Source organism: Camelus dromedarius, chromosome 14 (assembly GCF_036321535.1).
Source record: "Camelus dromedarius isolate mCamDro1 chromosome 14, mCamDro1.pat, whole genome shotgun sequence".
Taxonomy (NCBI): domain Eukaryota; kingdom Metazoa; phylum Chordata; class Mammalia; order Artiodactyla; family Camelidae; genus Camelus; species Camelus dromedarius.
Window position 1 is genome coordinate 64,392,414 of NC_087449.1, and position 17,013 is coordinate 64,409,426.

The window sequence follows — 17,013 nt, forward strand, 5'->3', positions numbered from 1 at the left end:
AAAAAAGAGGAGGAAATCTAGTCTATTTCAGTCCTTGCCGAGGCACTGTGCCTCAGCAGCATGTGAGAGGAGGTGGAAATCTCAGTTCTTTTTCCTAAAGGTAAACATGGTGAAATCACCCCAATACAGTTCATCATCAGTAGGTGCTTTCTACCGCTCACCGTTGATCTTTCTTTAAGATCTCTTAGCTCAACACTATTAAACGTCAGGAGAAGACAAGACACATGCCTATGAGAGAGTAGGAAGGATGGTCTGAAGGGCAAGTGCCCACCACAGACCCAGATGAACCTGGACTTCAATTCTGGCTGCACGGTCTTAGGCAAATCTCTAGTTCTCCTGAGCCCCAGTTTCCTTGGGTGTAAAATGGGGGAAGTAACATTTACCCCCCAGACTCCTAATTCATATAGATCATTGCCATTCCAAAATATCAAAGTATATCACATTTTGCATTTAAGGTAAGAACACTGGCCAGTTGTCAATTTAGTGACACTGATGTAAACAGAGGAGGGGAATGGTTAAACCTGAGACTCTGAAAGAAAGGACCATAACCTGTGACTTGTTATTTCTAAATGAGGATTCACACGGGATGAATCCATCTCAATACTTGTGTTCTCTCAGAATGCTGGGCTGAAGTCCTGTCTTTCTTCTTTCCTTTTTTAACTTCAGTTTCTAAACAAGTGCACATGCTCTCTTTCTCTCTCCACACACACCCACGCCCCTTATTAAATCCACGCAACTCAGGGAGGGGAAAAGAGAGGAAAAGACAACATGTCAGCAGGACACTTGGGCCTAGAATGTCCTAAAAGCTATCTTTTACAAGCCTGAAAAGCTCAGAGAGCCTCAATAGTTTTCTGAAACTAAATTACAACATTAATTCAACAAATTATTTTACCCAGTGCCTACTTATTATGAGCCAGGGACGCTGCAGTCCTGTCCTTTTGGGAAGAGGCACAGGGAATAAACGGCCAAAAGATTATAGTAAGATGTTGTAAGGGCAAAAACGCACAGGGAATGACAGAAGCTCGGGGTGGGTGCTGCTCTACACACTCCTGAGATGATTTACCTTAAACCTGTCTTTGTAACGAGCAGCTGTTCTTAGCCCATTTGCTCTTATCTAAAAATACCACCCACTCTATTTTTCAAAAAGATGATTGAATTTTAACCAACTGACTTGTTCTTGCTATTAAGTCAACTTCTAACACAAAGCAGTGGGGTGAGTATTATCTGAAATTAAAGGGTAGTCATGATAAGGGGACATGGCATTCAGTTTCAAAGAGCAGGGCATCACTGAATCGACCAAATACATGTTACTGAGCTGCCTCTTCAAGTTTCCTGTGGGTGGGGTCAGAGAGGAAGCAAAGATGTTGTTCTTGACCTCAAGGATCTTACAGAACGGTTACAAAATTAAACATAAAAATATCTTCAAAATGTGTAACTGATAAAGGTCTAGGATCAAGGAGATATAAAGAACTCACACAGAATACATAAAGAACAAAATAAAAAGTATCCAATTTAAAAAATGGATGAAGGACTTGAACAGACAGTTCTCCAAAAAAGACAGATAAACGGCTGACAAGCACAGGAAAAGATGCTCAATGTTTCCCATCAGGGAAATGCAAACCAAAACCACAGTGAAATTCCACTTCACTCCCAGTTGGGCGGCTATTAAAAAAAAACAAGCCAACCAGAAAATAGCGAGTGTTGGCCAGGTTGTGGAGAAATGAGAACCCTTGTATAGGGCTGGTGGGAATGTTAAACACAGAATTACCATATGACTCAGAAATCCTACTCCTAAGTATATACCCAAAAGAACTGAAAACAGGTATTCAAACAAATAGTTTGACATGAATGTTCATAGGGTACAATTTACAATAGCCAAAAGGTGCAAACGTGGATATAATCCAAATGTCCATCAATAGATGAATAAATAAACAAATCATCACATATCCATATAATTAAACATTCAGCCATAAAAAGGAATTAAGGACTGGTACACGCTGTAACATGGACGAACCTGGAGAACACTATGCAATGTGAAAGAAGCCAGACACAAAAGGTTATACACTGCGTGATTCCGTTTATATGAAATATCCAGAATAGGCAAATAGGTAAATGTAAGAATAGGTTAAATAAAGACAGAAAGTAGTTAGTGGTTGCCAGGGGCTGGGCTCAGACAAGGACTACCTAATGGGTATGGGATTTCCTTTTGGGGGTGATAAAATGTTTTGGAACTAGGTGATGGTTGTACAACACTGTGAATAAACTAAACCACTGAATTATACACTTCAACATGGTTCGTTTTATGTTATGTGAATTTACCCTGAATTTAAAAAAAAAAGGGGGGAGACTGCATGGGAGAAGTGAGATTTCAGACGGACTATTTATTTTTTACTGGGACATGATGTTAAGTGACAGTGTTCTACCAACATCAGATCTGCTGTCCATCCACAGAACTGGAGTCTATCCGTAAAGTACAGTCAGACGTGGCCGTCAACTGAGTCACCCTAAGGCCCCACTATCCGGGGCTCTCAGCTCCAGGGACGACGGTTCTGTTCCGTTCCACTCCTCCTCTGATGCGAGGCTCCCTCCTCAGACCTGTGAGTGTAAAGCTCAGGGCTCTCTGTGCTGGTGCCTTCGGTCACCTCTCTGGACACCTGCCTTCCGCTCGCTCTCAGTATACGGGGAGAGAAGTGTCTCAGCTCCTTTCCCTGCATAGCTGCTACTTTCTTCCTCGTCCTCCCAGGAAAACAGGATGTACCAGACCAAACCAAAGCAAACCAAGAGCACTGATTCCAAAGGGGAAAAGAAAATCCCACCACCTTTCCTCTAGAGCTCTCGAGCCTTCCATCCTTCTGTCCCCAGCCCCACAAAACCCTCTTCCAAAACAATCAAGTAGGCAGGCCCCTCATCAACTTATAGCCAATGTAAATGGAAGACGTCCAACAATCAAGACAAACCCCACACTGTAAAAGGAAGCAAAAAAATCCACTTAAAAAGAGCTTTCTTCTCTGTTGTGTTGCTGGCACTCGTGTGTCTGCTTCAGGGTTCTAGAAGAACGGCTATTTAGACATTTGAGAAGACCCATGTAGCACTGGGCAGAAACCAGTCTGGTCTATGACTCAAGCCATGTGCCACCACAGGCCGCCACCACAACCCACAAGCATCACCAGGCAGGGTAGACATTTTGTTGGTCACCAAGGAAAGGCAGCGGGGAGCACTTGGAAGCACTCCTTGGTCACCCGCTCGGTTTTCACTGTCTCACTGGGTGAGCCGCGTTCACGCACACTGCAAACTTTGTGCTACGTTAACCGCTTGCGACGTGGCGGCCACATTAAGACCTACCAGAAGAGGGAGCAGACTAAGCGACCCTTCCAAGTCTCTTACAGTAGAAATGGAAGAGCTCCTGGGGACTTTTCACACCCCGACCTCTGGCTGCGCTAGGGAAGCCCGGCTCCAGTCGGCCTGCTACCCCAGGCAGACAACCTGACCTCACCTGGGGAGCGTTTCCACTCCCTTTCCTTCATCAGACCACCACTTCTCTTCCAGTTCTCGCAGTGCTCAGTGCTCCGTAGTCACAGGCTAGAGAGACATTTCGGCATCTTCCCAAAATAACTGCAAACACCTAACCCACTCTTTTGTCACTACTTTTTAATGGAAAAACTGCTTTATACATATGTGGTTTTTCTCCACTGCAGGCACTTTGTCAAGACTGCCTCTCTTGCTTACATCCAAAAGTACCTATGTTTGTGAATTATGTCTCAATTAAAGCTGTTATTGAAAAAAAAAAAAAAAAAGTACCTACAATTCCCCCATTTTGACCTTTGGGTGAGATATGGGTGAAGAACCTTCCGGAATGCCTACTGATGGTTAACCTGAAATGTGAGTAATATCTGGATAACTAGTGTAAACAAAGATGGAGGGACTAAAACAAATACGGGACTCCTGGGGCATTTTAAGTGGAGAGCAGAGAGGTTGGAAATACGGGCTCGGGGGTCTGAATCCCACCTCACCCCACGCTAACCCTGGGCAGGCTGTTTAACCTCTGTGTGCCTCACTGTAAGGTGAGGCATCTAACTGAACCTATGTCACAGGATTTTGTGAGGACTACAAGTGAAACCAGGAAAAGTGGTTAAACTCGATGTGCGGTTAATAGACATGAGCTATTCTGATGCTGAAGATGATGCAGGACGGAAGAACGTGGGAGGGGAAGCCCTTTATGAGATGCTGGAAGATCAAACACCAAGGCCGGGCAGGGGGAGCCTGGACTAAGCTGGTAGCCCGGGAAACGAAAACCACAGAATGGGTTTGATTATGCTCACAGGGGGGACAAGGAAGACTGTAAGGACAGCACACAAGGCTGGGACCCTGGAGCCACAGAAATCATGGCAGCAAGGCAGTCGTTATTAAATCTTGGGGAAGAAGGTTTAGATTCCCTGAGAAAACCAGGCCCTTTCTGGGAATGTAACACGCTTGTCGAGTAAGGCCCTTAGCAAGATGAGTTAAGAACTCAGCTGGACCAAAATGAGAGCCAGACACAAATCTCCTCTTTACACCCAAAGGAAAATAACCAACTCATCTCCATTTACACCAGACAAGTTCCCCTCACCACTGGTCACTATGCCTATTTATATACTGCCAACTTCTCAAACCACATTCTTGAAAAGTGTCACCTTCCTTGATTTCAAGTGGGGAAAGTCCAGGAACAGATGGATATGTAATCGCACAGGGTCTGCCAGGATATCCACAGAGAAGCAAACTCAAGGCGCCCAGTTCAGGAGCCCGAACCCCAGACCCCCTTTGAAACGGCCTGCTCCCCTGGGCACTGACCTGGTCGTCAGCAATGGCTTTAGCGAACCGGGCACAGTCCAGCTGCAAGTAAATGTCTGTCAGTTGGTCCAACAGCTTCTTTGGTTCAAAGCCATATTTCTCAGGGTTTTCAACTTTCAGGTCACGGCACTTAGGACCACAGAGTTGCTGAAGATTAAAGTTCAGCATCGCAGCCAGTCGGGGTCCAAGTTCCTAGGAAATCACAGGATAATAGGACTGCTGTTGAGACAAGCGAGAAGGACCAAAAACTCCCACTTCAGGGGAGGAGTAGGGATTGGCAGGATTAATCTTTCAGGAATCCCTTATGTGTGCTTTATCGTAAGCTGAAGAAGGACATTTCATTCAGTAATTAACAGAATGTTGCAGGCTGATGGCATATTTATAAATACCAAAAAGGCAACCTTTTCTTTAAGTTCATGCTTTTAATCATAAAAACAAGGATTACTCCAAATTTGTTGAAACAGGTAAAAGAGGGAAAATTATTCATAATTCCATCATCGTAACACAAGCCACATTTTCTGAGTATGTTCTTTCAGCCATCATCTTATGCATTATTTTTCTATTAATTTCAAGAGTCTCTGCCAGTTCAGGTGGTATGCACCATTCTTAATTATTTATCAGATGCAAAGAGTAGAGAAATACAAAAGAGGTAGAAGATAAAATTTATGTCTTGAATAGTTTTAAACCTAGCCAGTGAGACAAAACAAGCTTAAATGAAACAAGTAGGAAATAATAATGAAACAATATGCTATAACCCCAGAAGATGACACACTACCTACCATGGGTGGGTGTACACTGCTTTAAGCAAACCTGAAATAAGGAAAATCTGGCTTAGAGAGTATTAGAGTGAATGCTGGCCATAAAAAAGGCATTGTGAAAGGTTCTCTTTAAGTAACAAGGTTTTCATTCAATTTAATGATTGGATTTGTACAGATTCAACTTAAAATTCAGCTTTTCAAGAACCTGCTTTTGCACAAAGTAAAGTACTCCTGTATTTAATTGTTGAGAAATTGTGAAGTAAAGGAGTGGTAAGAATAGGATAGAATTTTTAAAAATTACAACAACAAAAAGAATAGGATAGAACTGGCAATTTTTTGTGTGTGAAGGAGTTTCGTGTTAACCACCAAAGAGGTGAAAACAGTGCAGCAAAGGAAAAGGAAGGGGCAAAGACTGGAGGGAGGAGGGCAGAAGACGGGCAAAGAGAGAGAGAGAGAGAGAGAGAGAGAGAGAGAGAGAGAGAGAGAGAGAGAGAGGGAGGGGGAGAGAGAGAGAGAGAAAGTGCGTGCGTGCGTGCGTGTGGTGGAGGGTAAGGAGGGGAAGTGGGGGGGGGGGAGTTGAAGCAAATCAGAGATCTGCATTTACACTGCTAAGTTTTGATTTTAGAAACAGGATCCAGGTCTTATCAATCATGTCAAGGCCAAATATTTGGCCTACCTTTGATCTATCCTAAATCCTAATTATAGCCCTCATTAACCTTTTGGCTTCCTGAGGGTAACAAAGCTACACCGAACAGAATCAAAGATCTTAACACACTATCAATTATTTCTACTTAATACACTCTAATTTTCAATTGATGTTACCTTATACTTTTCCTATAAATAAAATAAAGGAGTCAATAATGATAAAAATATGCCACAGCTTCAACATTAATAACCCAATGTGCTGTCTCAGGAGAAAGTGAATTAAGTTAGCTTGGACGTGACAGCTTGCAGACTTCAGTGTATGAACAGTGTTGTGTGTATCAGTCAGCATAAGTGGGAACAAAATCAGTAACAGTTTCACCCATCAGTGGCTGTGATGCTGAAACACCCAGAATCTCAACATTTAGTTCTAAGAGACAGAATCTGAAGATGGAATCCGACAGACAAGTCTCTACTCACCGGTCTGAGGAACGGCTTCTGGACCTGCTTCGTGAGGATATGGAACATGTCCACAGTTTCCGTCGCCAGGGCGAGATATGAGCGCGAAACACGCTCGTCCTGAGCGAGCTGAGACTGGCGGGCCTGCTGCTGATCCTGGGAAACAGTGAACACAGGCCAGGCACTAGTCAGCCGCTCACCAAGCACCAAGTGTCAAGAACAACAGAGTCAGCCCACAACTGGGAAAGCGCGTGATAAAGCCAACACTCTTAGGGAATGACAGTACACCCCCGACAGCGAACTCTCCAGATTTATTACGAAGTTTATTCCTCTTGGCATCAGTTATCTTTAGAACTTTGAATACGGTGACCTTGGCACAGGATTTAACTTACATGAGACTCAGCATCTTCAAAGATAAAAGAAGTTGCCATCAACTTCCACGCAGGATCAAAGAAGTGAATCTTACGTCGTGCCTGATACACGCTGGTGCTAGTCAAGGATATTCACTGTCCTTAAGAACAACTTTCACTCGTCGTTATTTGAAAAACATGTCAGTGCTATGCTCTTACACTGAGGTCTACAGGTTCTGCCACAACACCGAGTGCCTGTGGATTGCTAAACTCTTGGATTTTGCCTTCCCACACCAGCTAGGCTGCCAACTTTTACAACTGCAGGCATGCTTGCCTCTGGCACCGTCCTCCTCCTCCAGTTCCTCCACAGGCTGGGAAACAAGGTAATAACGTGTATTTGACTCACGGGTGAAATAAGGTGGAGCCCTGAAGGCTCTGAGACGGATAAAATACAGAAGCACCAGTAAGGGCTTAAATTCTTACATCTGCTCCGGGGCCAGTTTACTTCGTGTTGGGGGAAGGGAAACAGCTAGAAGAGCCAGTGTTGCCACACGAGCGCCCCTGGGTAAGGGCTCTCTGAGTAAGTGCCCAGCGGAGACCCAGCACCAGCACTGGGTGACCACCCACCACCCACCACCCTCTGGTCAGGAATGAAAGGCTGAATCAGGGAAGACAGAGGAACAGAAAGGTGAGAACCACCTCCATGCGTGTCTGGGGGTCACAATAAATGTGATTCAGCTCCTTCCACAGGCCAGGCCTCCTTTAGGCCCTGGAGACAGAGCACAGAACATGGCCAAGAAGACTCCCTACCTCCTGGAGCTTAGACTCCAATTAGGGAGACAAGCAATATACAAACACCCACCCAAACAGATACAAAATAAGCCTGATAATGGTAAAAAATACATATAAAGCAGGGAAGGGGAGGGAAAGAGTGTGTTGGGGTTGGGGGTGCTATTCTGGAAAGGGTGCTCAGGGAAGGCTTCTCTGGGGAGGTGACATTTAAGTGGATATCTGAAGGAAGTGAGTCAGCAAAAATCAGGGGGAAGAGTGCTCCAGGGAGAGGCATGAGCAAGTGCAAAGGCCCCGCTGGTCAGGGGAGGAGCAGGAGGCGGGTGTGACTGGGGTGGAGTGAGAAGGGGAAGGTGCTGGGCCGGGCCGACACTGCAGCGCCCTCTAGGCCACTCTGACTCGGCATGTGGCTCTGAAGAATTCGGGAAGTCCAGAAGGGCTCTGAGCAGAGTGGTGATAAGGAGCCGACTGAGATCTTAACGCCATCCCTTTGGAAAGGACAAGAGCAAGGGTGGAGGCTGAGAGACCAGATGAGGGGCTACTACAGTAATCCCAGTCAGAGACAGTAGTGGAGGTAGGGGGGAAGGGGTCAGATAACGAATGTACTTGAACATAGAGCCTGGGGTGTGTGCTGGGGGGTGGGGGTGGAATCAAGGAAGACTGCACACAGTGTTGAGCCAGAGCAATCAGCAGGAGGCAGTCGTCACTTTCCAAGGCGGGGGACTCAGAGGAGATCTGGAGGACAACATCAAGGGTTCCGCTTTGGACAAGGTAAGTCTGAGATCCCATCAGACCACCGGGCAGAGGCAGGTCCACAGCTGGTTATGTAAGTATAGAGTCAGGAGAGAGCTGAGCTGGGGGGGCACATTCTGGAGTCTTCAGAATATCGACAGTTGAAGCCTTGGAACAGATGAGATCAGCTAGCAGAGATTTTCAAGTAGGGGCATCCAGCCACGGGTGGGAGTGTTTCTGGTTGCCTGATGACTCGGGGCATTAAATGGAAATAAACCAGAGATGCCAAAGGTCCTGCAGTGTATGGGACTGTCTCTCATAATAAAGAATTATTCTTTTTTTTTTTTTAGGGGAGGAGGTAATTAGGTTTATTTATTTACTTATTAAAAATTTTAATGGAGGTGCTGTGGATTGAACCCAGGACCCTGTGCATGCTAGGCAGGCACTCTACCACTGAGCTATCCCTTCCCCAAGAATTATTCTTATATCAAAACTCCAGTACGCTCACTGAGAAGCACGTGACCTAGGGAGCAAGGGTGGAAAGGCAGGAGAAGCCTGAGGGCTGAGCACCTGGGAGGAGCAGGCGGGAGGCAGGAAGTGGCTCCAAAGTCAAATAGAACTGATTTCTGAAATAGCATTTGTTAGGGATTATTGACGCCCTTCCCATCCATTAACATAGAAAAATCAATAGTCTCTGCTCAGTCGCCTCATGGACAAATGCTACCACGAGCACGGACCCCGGGGGCGACGATGTGCTACACACCCGCGTCCCAGCATTGGCAGTGCAGCCGGTCCAGCAACAGCACGGCGCGTGGCGTAAAGTGGGCGTCACACAAGTGGAGAGGAAGGTGAGACTCTGCAGCTACACTGCTGGGGCAAGGCCAACCACGAGGGAGTATTTGGACAAGACCTTACTCAAAGAATGGGTAGGATTTTCATACGTAAGAGTGGAAAGCAGAGCATTTTGGACAGAGGGAGGGTCTCAAGGCAAATAACACAATAGGAGCTACACATCCCGAACACCTTCTCTGGGCCGTAAGGTGTTCTTGGCCATCTCCCGTCTTTCCTTACAGCTTTCCTGCAAGACAGGAATTCTCTCTGATTTACAGGCAAGGAAACAGAGATAAAAGAACCTTTAACGTGTGGCAGTGTCAGCTCTGAAATCCAGGATCCCCGAGCCCCAAAGCTGGGGATCTTTCAACTAGGGTTCATCTGTTGCAGAACGTTCTGCAAGGGCCCAGGGACTGGCCTGGATCTGAACCAACAGACTGCAACATGGGGTAAGCTTGGAAGGATGTCTCAGAGCTGCCCTGGGGAGGCATGGAGCCCCGGGCCCGGGGCTGACTGTGCCCTGTGGAAAGGGAGAACTACCGGAAGAAGGTTTTGGAGGCACAGCAGCAGAACAGCTCAAAGTGTGTTTAGAAGTGAAAATGCGGGTAGTGGATGGGATGAACTCTTATCTACACGGTGCCAGGACAGTGCTGAAGGAAAACAAAGAGGACGGCTTCATTATCTCAAGAATACAATTAGAGGGGAAGAAGGACTGTGGTAGTGTAGACACAGGAGAAATCCAACATTCACGGATTCTAGGCAAAGCTCCTCCAAATATTTACGTTTGTAGTGTAAGCATGTTGGCTAGAGTAAGGTGTAAAATTCTCATCAAAGCTGCAGGGATACTTGGAATGAAAACTTCCCCTAAATGGGCTTCAATATTTTACATTTTAGATACTTTTGACCCCAAAGTTTTAGAAACTCAGCAATATTTTCATTTCAAGAATGCCACTGCAGGTAAAGAAAAAGTAGTTCTTCCCACTTCCTGGAAAGCAGTTTTGATTCTGAGTCTAACAAAACCAGGAGCAAAACTAACCAATATACGAAGTCACCAGTAGCTGTCAAGGGCCCGTAACTGACCAGGGACCCATCTAACTAGCTGCAATAAATGTCAGGAGAGAGGGCAGAATGCTGTCACTGGCACAGTATGAATTTCTCGTGGAACCTGGCAAAGCAGGTCTTTTTTCTATTAATGACTAAATATAAAAACCAAGATCAACTGAAAGGAAAAAAACTCCATTAGCAATCTCCTGAATTATTCACATATTTGTCAAAGAAAACCATATGAACAAGTCAGACTCTTATCTAGCAGACAGAATTCTAGAGATTGATTTTCCTAGTTACTTTCCTAAACCTTAATCAACATATGCAAACAATAAAAGCTCTTCTCCAAAATAAGTGCTTTAAACTTAAAAAGGCAGAGAAAGTTTTCAGGATACATTCTGAATTCATTTCTTAGCTTTAGATCAAGTGTTTAAGTGTTACCCCAAACCTGGGCTCTTAACTTCCCAGGAGCCGGCAGGTGGGAGATAACAAGTACTGACAGGTCAGTCAGACCTAAGTCTTCAGACCCACAGATGCAGCCCCCAGAACAGAGCTCTGCCCGCGGCCAAAGGCTGCTTCCCTGCGAAGTAGCCCCAGCACCAGGACCGCATCCTCACCCTGGGCAGCTGGTCCCACTGTTCCTTGTTCTTCATCTCTTCTTGGACTTCATGGATCCGCTTCAGAGACTCCAGACTTTCATCGAGCAAAAACGTCGTGTCATTTATCAGCATGTTTATGTAGCGAACAAACTGCTTTCCAGAACTAAAAAGGCAATTACACAGTACACAATCATACATTTCCCTCAAGCAAACGCTGCAGCAGATCCCGGAGAAAATGGGCCACCCAAAGCACCACCCATCTCGCCCCACAGGACCGCCTGCCTGGGCACAGCTCAAGTGCTGTGACCGCCACAGCTCTCCTTACATTCTATTATTCTTTTATATTAATTGTGATACACTGATTCCGGTGATGTGCTGGAGCCACCCTGCATGGCTTACGAGAGCCAATTGCTAATATTCTAGGATTTTGTGAGCAGATTCCCTTGGCAACTTAAATCTGGCAACCGCGGAAGTATTTACACCCCGGAAAACCAGCAACTGTTGATTTTTTTTTCTCCAAAGAGTGGGTTTACCAGCACGTTCCTGGCTCATTCCCTTGATAATTTTAAGTAAAGAAAGCATTCTTCCAGATGAGAAAAGAAAACATGCCAAAATTCACCAAGATATAAGGAAAGCAGAAATAACTACTCACATATAAGAGACAAGAGAAATACTGATACTATTATTCTTTATCATAAGGAAAGACATATTGAAGAAAAATTGGAAGCTGCAATGCTGATAAAGTAGGATATTAATGTACTTTATAGAAACAGAAGCTTCCAGTCTCTGGAACTGTCCTGCACGTCCCACTAGAACGGAGGCACCTGCTGGTGAACTGAGACGGCTCACCCACCTGCTAGATTCCATCTATAACTGTCAGATTAGTGGAGAAAGGAGGAGCTACAGTTCAGGATCTACGGCTGGGTAATCAGAGGGCAGTAAGCCTATGCCTGGGGAAGGGATGCTCCTGTGAACAGGGCAGGATACGTACTCCTCATCAGCTCCATGCAGATCAAGCTCTGGGCCTGCCTGGTCTCCTAAGCTTCTGTCAAGCTTTAGTTGGAATGTAATTCTGACTGTGGGAGCAGTTCATGGAAATAAAGAAGCAACTTAGACTTGACTTGGTGGAAAGATCTCTAATCTAGCAAATGGCTACTCCACGGGTAATACTTATATTGTTGACCAGTAACTAAGTTAACAAGGGACAGCCAGACTTGATCAAAGAGGGAACACGGGCTGCAGAAGATCCAAGGAAATGGGATAAAATTTCTTCTGAAGAGTAATTCAAGAGTTCAACATTTTCATCTACCTCTCTTTTTAAAGCAGCTTGCTTTCTTAAGTAACTTAGATGGAATTATTAATGTCCAGGTTTAAGCAGTCAGTGAAATTTCAGGTAGGTAATGAAAAGTCCTTAATCAAGGTCTAGGGCCTCACTACAAAAAAACGTCACTTCAAATGACAGCCTTACCCTAGCTGCTTCTGAATCCTAACATTTCTAACTCTAAAGCTTGATATCATGTTCAAGAGCACTATAAAATCTTACGTCAGTCATTCTGAAAATTGATTTAATACTGTAATCAAGAAACACCAAAAAACACATCATCTCAGAATATTTATAGATTCTTTCTTGTGTATATCATGCCGAAGTATCTTGATAAATCTAATGTTCAGCAATATCTGGCAAGAACAGGTTATTTAGACAACCCTGCTCACATTAAGCAGTACCATCTGGAAAACTTCAAGGAGGCTGAGACCAAGCAAACAGTCAACAAGAACCCAGCTGTGAAAGCATTTAAGCAGCCACTCCACCTGAGATTTGCAGGAGAGCAGGCTGTGACATTAGGGGCCCAAATACTCACTTGAACTCCTCCATAAAGGTGCCATGGTGAGCTATGTTTTGCCAAAGGCTTTTAAAAATGGTGCTAATGTGATAGCGAATGGTGAACTTGTCATAGAACTCGCTGGTGGCTCCGGTGTGCTCGACATCTAAAGAAGAAAGACAAGAAACTGAAGAAGCTGTACTTTCTTACCTTTCTAAAAGCAGTTTCTGCTGCTGCAGTGTTACTGAGTGAATCATACAAATCTGCAAAATCCGAGAAGTGATCAAGTTTCATCTGTATCTCACATGTAAGGCAGGAGAAGAACTATGAGGTGGTTTTGAAGACAAAAGTTTCACCATGAGGGTCTGGCAGTGACATAATAACAAAATGAACCGGACTGGAAAAATCTCTTGGCATCACTGGGATAGCGACACCAATGACCAGAAGCTGAATTATCACACCTCCCCCAATTCTGTTCCTGATTTATAGAAATTCCACAGCACTTTATTATTTTATTTCATTTTAATATTTTTTCCCACAGCAGTTTAAATGAGTATCCCTGAGTAGGAAAAAAAAAAGGGTTAAATTTTATGAAGGGCCACATACCTATTAAATGTGACTATTATTTTAACTATTTTTATATAACTGGCATTTTAAAACATGTACCAAAGTAGAGAAAAACACAGTAAATCTCTATGTACTCATCACTTGTTTACCAATTACCAATATCCATGTATCCACTATAATGGAACAAAGATCAAACAAACTTAGCTATCCAAAAGACAAGTATCTTTAGCAAGAGAAATCCCTGAACTCATGACAAATTTTACAAAGAAGGAAGACTGTTAGGTAAAGACTCAAGGAAAAGATAAAAAGATATATTAAAATAAGATACCATTTTCCACTTATCAACTTGACAGATATTACGAAAATGACAATACGGAGTGTAGGGGAGGACTGGGGAAACAGGCCCACTATAAACGCTGGTGGGAATGAACAGTGAGGCAACCTCTTCAAGACAATTTGACAAAATGTTTCACAAGCCATCAATATGCCCATCTCTGTGACTCACCAATTCTACTCAACAAAACACATATTCAAAGACTGATGATCTCCAAGGACACTCATTTAATTACTATTCATATTAAAGGAAAACATAAATAATCTGAATGCCCAACAGAGAACACACAAAAAATTTGTGATATGTTAAGTGAAAACCACAGGCAACCAAATAAAATACACAATTTGAGTCCAACCATATTAAACAAACACACAGCATACACACACACACTCACGCACGCTACACAACTGGAAAGCTATGGAGCAAAATGTTAATGTTAGAGATTCTCTCTGAGTGCAGAGATTATCGATGATTTTTATTTTCCTCTTGGTATTTTCTATATTCCCCAATGGGACTGAAAAAGAAAATAGTTAATTAAAGATAAGAGAAATAAGATTACACCTATGGTACAAAGATCCGAAAGCACTTATGCAAATTCATTAAGTCAACCTTTCTTTAAGCTGAATTACGAGTCATTTTATTAATTGTATAAAAGTGCGAACTAAAGCGTGGAGAGATGGTTTAGCAGAGTCTACAGGAGAAAGATGCAGGAGGCTGACACAACCTCTTCTGTGCTCCAAACTGCCCATAACACCTGTACTGTATCCTGAACACTCAGAGGCTAAGGCATGACTGTTAACTTACTACTCATTAACATGTGTCTCTCCCAACATCAAAATTAATTGGTAACTTTCCCTCAAAACGTGTCAGCCCAACAGAAACAATCTAAATGTTCATCGACAGATGACTGGATAATGAAGTTGTGGTGTATTTATACAATGGAATACTATTCAGCCATAAAAAGAATAAAATAATGACATCTGCAGCAACATGGATGGACTTGGAGGTTGCCATTCTAAGTGAAATAAGCCAGAAAGAGAAAGAAAAACACCATATGATATCACTCATATGTGGAATCTTAAAAAAGAAAAAAGACAAATGAACTTATTTGCAAAACAGAAACAGACTCTCAGAGGACAAACTTGTGGTACCAGGACAGGAGGGGGATGGGAGGGGATAAATTGAGAGTTAGAGATTTGCAGATACTAACTGATCTATATAGAATAGATAAACAAGTTCATGCTGTATAGTGCAGGGAACTATATTCAATATCTTATAGTAACTTACGGTGAAAAAGAATATGAAAATGAATATACGTATGTTCATGTATGACTGAAGCACTGTGCTGTACACCAGAAATTGACACATTGTAAACTGACTATACTTCAATAAAAACATATATATTAAAAAAAAATATATATATATATACACCAAAAAATTCCCCCAAACAAACAGAAGTGTCAGCCCAAGTTCTAATTCCCAAGTCTCAGTTCTAAGAGGCCTGAAATGAACTAGCTCCCTGTTGGTCACTCCCCCTCGCTCACCATGCTCCCACCTCACAAGTTTTCTTGCTTGATATCCTGCCTGGGCCCCAGGGCCTTTACACTTGCTGTCCTCACTGCCTGTCATACACTGGCCAAGATCTTCTTATGGTCCACTCTTCTGTCTCATTTTCCACATTACTCCAAAGTCACCTCCTCAGAGACTTTCCCTGACTACTCTTCTTAAAGCAGCACCATGCCCTCCTCCCACACTCACTATCTGGAATTATCTTATTTATCTGTGTCTGTCTCCCACCTAGGATGCCTGACTGATGATGGCAGGGATTTTGACATCCTCACCACCAGGCCCTAGCAGCAAAACCAGGGCTGACACATAGTAGGAGTTCCATAAATATTTGCTGCATTAGTGATCAGACTATTTGGGCGAATGCCAGCTTTACCGATTCAGATCAGCTTGGGGAAGAGAAATTTCTTGAAGGAAGTCTTGGTTATCAGTGTTCTCCCAGGTTCTGAGTAGCCAAGTTTTTAGAGCTGGTCCTTAAGACACTGACTGCTGTGGTACAAATAAAGGACTCTTACTTTGAAACTCAGTTTTATTTTTGGAACAAAAATTCGATCTTAAGTGTTTTCTAAGCTTAGAATATCCTCTCTGCGGTGTAAAAGAGGAGCCTGTTCCAGAGATCAATCTCTAATTCACGTCTGAGAGTCAGCGGGACTTAACGTGGATTTGGCAGACACGCTGGGGAGAGTCCGCGATGCCCGCTGCAGGGCTCTCTCGGCGCCAGGCCTGCGGTAACTGCTGGAGGACCAGCGCAGCAGTCAGGAGCACCTGTCCAACTGCTGAGGCTGCTGCCCCTCGCTAGCTGTTGACCTTCAGCAAGCTTCTTAACCTTTCTAAGCTTTGGTTTCCTCATTTGTAAAATGAAGATATTTATAGCACCCATCTGAGGACTGCTGTGTGGATTAAGTGAAAGGATTAGTAAATATTCAATAAGCAGTGGCTATTATTAGCATGGGATCATCTATCCAGAAGTGGTCCAGGGCCAGAGGGCACCCTGCTTGGTGGCAAAGGGGAGAGGAGAAACAATACCCACCACCCACCAGCTCCTGGAGTCTTGCTGGTGGGGCCCCCCAGCCCCAGCACTGGTCTCACAGGGAAGAGGCCCAGCCCCATCCTTTATCCTGAAGACAAAGGGACAGGCCCAGGGCACTGAATACAAAATACATTTAAATCAATATTTTTTCTGTTTTTATTACTAACAATACATGTTTACTGTAGAATAATTAAGATGTTGAGATAAATTTTTTAAAAAGAAAAAAAAAAACTACCCACAATTCTACCATTCAAAAATAACTCACTGTTAATATTTTGGCATATGTTCTATATTTTTTTCTGTAATATATATGTGTACCAAAATGTGGTCATACTTTACATACTGTTTCATCACATGGCATTTTATTTAGCTTTTATTACTTAACCACTTAATGTAAATAACACATTATTTTTCAAGGCTCATATGGATCCACTGTATGGATAAATTATCATTTACTTAACTGATCCACAATTGGCAGGAATTTAGGTTGTTTTTAATACATACTACACCACATTACAAACACTAATACAGCAAATGTTGTTATAAACATTAACATACATTTATAATTATTCCCACAGGACAGATTACTAGAATGAAGTTTACGTGTAAGAGGGTGTGCTGGTTATTGAGCTGCTGTCTCTCAGCCCCAGATCCACCCTATGTGG

General features: G+C 43.6%; 1 protein-coding gene across 2 annotated transcripts in view; it reads right to left on the reverse strand.

Annotated features, from left to right (window-relative positions):
- Positions 1 to 17,013, reverse strand: part of UBE4B (ubiquitination factor E4B) — a 108,505-nt gene that overhangs the window by 2,294 nt on the left and 89,198 nt on the right. For both annotated transcript variants that reach the window (XM_011000811.3, XM_011000812.3), the window contains 4 exons: positions 12,891 to 13,017; positions 11,050 to 11,194; positions 6,708 to 6,842; positions 4,828 to 5,019 (listed from right to left, as the gene is read on the reverse strand). In XM_011000811.3, the coding sequence (XP_010999113.2) occupies positions 4,828 to 5,019; positions 6,708 to 6,842; positions 11,050 to 11,194; positions 12,891 to 13,017 (599 nt within the window). The remainder of the gene's footprint in view (positions 1 to 4,827; positions 5,020 to 6,707; positions 6,843 to 11,049; positions 11,195 to 12,890; positions 13,018 to 17,013) is intronic.